We start from the raw sequence: 4,726 nt of genomic DNA on the forward strand, positions 1-4,726 counted from the left end.
AAAATATATTAATATATGAGTTGATTATTAAAATTTATTCATAAATAAAAGTCATATGAAAATCCAATCTTTCAAGTAAACAAAGAAATGTAAACTAAAACTGGATATTTTTCATCCTTCAGAATGGCAATAATAGCTAGCGTGGTGGCACATGCCTATAATCCCAGTACTTAGGAACCTGAGGCAGGAGGATCGCTTCAAATTTGAAGCCAGCCTGGGTTAGTGAGTTCAAGGCCACCCTGAACTGCACAGTGAGACTGTCTCAAACAAAAGCAATAATAGCATTGTTATTTTAGTGGTCTAATGCTGTACAAATCACTCCAGGATGTCTTAAAATCAATTATTCTCTCCTATGGTTTCTGTGCATGCACTGGGAGTTCATTAGTGGCACAGCAGTTCTGATTTGGTGTCTCATTCTTATGAAGCTAGTCTTTGAAGGATCCACTCCATGGCTAGCAAGTTGGTACAGATGCTTAGAAGGAGTCTCTGTTCTTCCACGGTCTCGGTGGTGTGGAGACCGTCTTCTTCAAGAGCAAGCAGTCCAACACAGACGAGCGTTTTTATGACGTTGCCTCAGAACCATCACAGGGTCCCTTTTACCATACTCTACTGAACATACATGTCAGCCTTAATTTAGCGTGGAAAGGACAGCACAAAGGCATGCATTATAGGCAGTGAGGATTACTGGCTTGACACCACAATCGCAATACCTAGTTTTGGTAAAAATGGGAGGAAAAGGGCCTTCAAACACTATTCCTATGCGTATAAAGTGGTGTGCCTCATTTAGAGGATTTCACAATAGCTAGAATTTTGAATGCACATTTCTGCATATATACTATGTGAAAAGATATATAAAGACATTCACTGTAACAGTGCTTACAGTAACAAAAGGCAACTAGCCAAATATTTATAAATAAGGGAATGGATAAATTATGAAATACTATGGCATAGTTAAAAATAGCAGACTGGCAACAGATTTCTAAGACACAGTGTTAGAAAACAAACAGAAGAGTATACACATCAATTTACATAAATAAAACTAAATAGATGAAACCTGATTTTTAAAAATGTGTGTATACATGTACAAATATGAAACATACAGGAAACCTCCAGAAGGACAGGTACAGAAATTCTGGTAGTTATTTCAGGGTTTGGAGACTAGAGGCAGCATTTTACTTTGTAACACTGTCTTGTTTAATGCAAAAACGCTTTAATAATTTAAATACTGGTAAGCAAGTTGTCTTCCTATAGAAAAGAATATATGTAGCAGTGGCTAAACTCTATGGTACTTATTTCTGGTTTTTATAGGCCCTTCCAAGCTGACTTCTGGGCTTATAGTTGTAATGAATCTGTTTATCTCAGAGCAAGTTTTTAGAAAAGAGAGCAAGGTCTCAACTCCTAAGTCTGTTACCACTTGCAGTGTGCAGATAAGAAAGGAATGTCAGATGTACAGGGATGAAAATATTGGCTCCCACTTATCCTGTTTCATTATCTATAAAATGGGAACGTTCACCATCTACTTATCCAATGTCACTATAATTAAATGAGACACTGAAAGTCATTGACACTAATTAGAAACTCAAAAGGCAGCTAGTACTCATTGAGGTCTATTCTAAACTTATTAGAAATAAACCACCGTTTTGATCAATATACAGGATATTAAGTGAATATATGCTAAGCAAAATAAAGAAATCATGACTTGTACCGATTACTTACTTTTCCTTAAGATACTTAAGGAAGGTATGCCTGGGTCAGAGTTATCAGTTTATGAAAGTTTATCTGACTGGACTATAAAATAAGAACTCAAGTTATCGTGTTTATAGCAAAAGTAATTTTAGAAAACCTTAATTATAGTTTGGAAAATCCCTGGTTCTAATAGCAATGGTAATGCCTTCTCAACTAGACCCTATCTATATCCCCAAAACGCCTACTAAAACAGCAACCCATAAACAAGTCTATGATTCTATAAGCTTGCAATCTAATGGAAGGAAACTGAGATATGTAAATGAACCTGGACTACATCACCTCGCTGAGTTCTTCAAACAGGTCATTTAATTTCTCTGGGCTTGGGTTTTCCCCAGTAGAAAATGAGAAGGCTAGGTTAAAGGACCTCTGACAACCCTTCCTAGCTCAGAAATTTATGGTGAAGTGTTCTCTCCCTTTCCCTTAATCCTAGGCACTTCTTTTCCTTATAAATTGATCAAAGCATCGGATGTGTGCCTTGTTCATACTGAGAATATGATTGCTAGCAAAAGATTTAAACAAAAATCAGGTAACAGACTGTAGACTTCATCATAAAGAGGTATGGGTCTAAAACAAGGATATCCATCTTTCCTGACAATGAACAATGGCAGTGGAAAGCTGGCCACTGTGAAACAGGACTCAGGGACTCACTGCAGCCATTCCCTCCACACTCCAGCTCCCATTTAGTAGCCACAGCAGACCAGGTGTCCTTAAGTGCGAAGACTCCAAATGATTACTACAAAAGTATAACCTATATTAGTGCTGGTTTACTGAGGGTGTGTAACTTCAGCTTGACTCTGCCGTACTAGTTAATGATCACTTAACTTTACAGCTTATCAAGAATTGTTCTGGCCCATACTGCTATATTACTGTATTTCTGAACTTTTCTGTAGATATATTAACTATATAGTACCCACTAATATACAGTAATATTTAGTGTTAAGATGCTCTCAGTGTTGAAACGCTTATAAAAATATATCTAAGAAAAGTGAGGGCTGTTGAGGATGTAGCTCAGTGGTATGGCACTTGCCCTGCAAGTGCAAAGTCTTGGGTTCAACCCCCAACACTGCAAAAAAATAGAAAGTACATAACTTCCTTTTCTCCTTGCCAGTTCCAGTATATGAATATATAGAACATCTGAACTCCAATCATTTTTCTGCTTAAAGCCACATGAAAACTACAATTTATTCTTTTCTGACATAAAGTATACTCAGCTGAGTGCCAACAATTCTACTGCCATCTTTATAAATCTGTGTGGATCACTAGATTATCACAGGAAGGTTAAGGTTTGTCTACATGATCATTGAATATTCATAGTGCCAATACCAGACACCATAAAACAGTGTCAGGTTTCTCCAATTTTAAATATTTGGCCATTATAGGCTGCTCTGATTAACTCAGAGTTTGGAAGTTCCAGAAAACTAATATTCAAAACTTATTAATATCTTCAGATGCATAAAGATTCTTTTGAAATAAAACTTGCAAGAAAATGAGTCGAAATAGAATTGTGGTTACAATTACAGCTTTTGTTTTAGGATATTACATATTTTGCAATGTCAGGTTCTACTAAAATGCACTGGGTAAGAATCTCCGAACATGTCTTTTTCTTGTATGAAGAGTTGAGAACTCATTTTTAAGAACATTGCAAAGGAAAATGGAAGCCTGGAGCTGTGCCTTTATCACAGTTGCTTTCTCCACAGTATGATTACAAAGCTTTGCATACCATGCTTAAAAAATGTTCATTTAGCTTAACTGGAGAGGTAATAAGAAACACCCCACAGAAAATTCTTGATATAGTCTAATTATTGTATAATACAGTTACATAGTTTCAAAGTCAAGATTAAACGTACAACTCAAATATAAAGTGTTTTCAAGTAATTTACAATGTATCTGTAAATTTATGCTGTCAATATTAAATGTTTTCATGTTTATTCAAGGGGTTTTCAATATTTGACATTCATATTAAAAAATCTGTATTTAGTCAAAGTAAACACTAAAAAGATGTAAAGCAAAATAATTTTATTTCTTAAATGCCTACATATTTACAATCATAAAAATTTAGATGTATCATATGACTTAGGAGATACTGCACTTTCACAATTATTAAAACTTAAGACTCTTAAGAAAATCTGACTTGACCACTTGTAAAGAAACTAATGGCTGATGAGAAAAGATTAAATTACTATTAGCCCAAGATTTTCTTAAAATCATGAATAGCATTAAAGCATGAATATCTTCATTTTTCTTTTGACACTACACTTACAGTATTTTGATTAAACTCTCCCAGAGACAAGATTGGGTGCTGAATTAGTTACACATAGAACAGAGCTTTTAATTCAAGATGTCATCACAGTCCACATTATAAAGATATAATTTAATGAAGGTTACATGATGGAGAGCCAGCAAAATATGCTAGCACTGAGTAGTAAATTGCCAACTAAGCATGCACTGAACCAAAGGACTACTTTAGACCACAGTAAGTCCTTGATTATTACCAGCTTTTCTATAATGTTCAGGTTCTCAGAGATCACTAAATTTTATAATTATCTCCAAACAATTTTCTTCAAGGTCATTTAGGCTTTGTCTAAACAGCTGGGTATGTTGCCAAGCAGCATCACCATCTCCTTTGCTTAACTCTGCTTCCAAAATAACTTCAGTGGCACCAGAAAAGTCATGGTAGGAACGAAGATTTTTATCTGTTGGAGGAGAAAAAAAAATTAACACTATTCTTTTTGTAACTTAAAAAGTATAGAGACAATTATATAATGCATTTTCTATAAGCTGACTTATAGGTAAAAATAAACCTTTAAAAAACAAATACAGGGAGGGCCACCTGTGCACTGGGAGCCACGGGTGGGGAGCGCCTGTCTTTCAGCTGGTTCACTTCCTGCCTTGTAGGTCCCTGGAGGGAGGGCCCCCAGTGCATGGAGAGCCATGAGGCTGGGAGCGCTGTTGTGCGCCGGCCTTCAGGCCGGCCGCCGCC

General features: G+C 36.1%; 1 protein-coding gene across 1 annotated transcript in view; it reads right to left on the reverse strand.

Annotated features, from left to right (window-relative positions):
• Positions 1 to 3,744: 3,744 nt before the first annotated feature.
• Positions 3,745 to 4,726, reverse strand: part of Ngly1 (N-glycanase 1) — a gene marked incomplete at its 5' end in the record, with an annotated part of 81,246 nt that continues 80,264 nt past the window's right edge. The window contains 1 exon segment of the mRNA XM_013515676.1: positions 3,745 to 4,439. Coding sequence (XP_013371130.1) covers positions 4,264 to 4,439 — 176 coding nt within the window.

Source organism: Chinchilla lanigera, unplaced genomic scaffold, assembly GCF_000276665.1.
Source record: "Chinchilla lanigera isolate Chin_1 unplaced genomic scaffold, ChiLan1.0 scaffold00029, whole genome shotgun sequence".
NCBI lineage: Eukaryota > Metazoa > Chordata > Mammalia > Rodentia > Chinchillidae > Chinchilla > Chinchilla lanigera.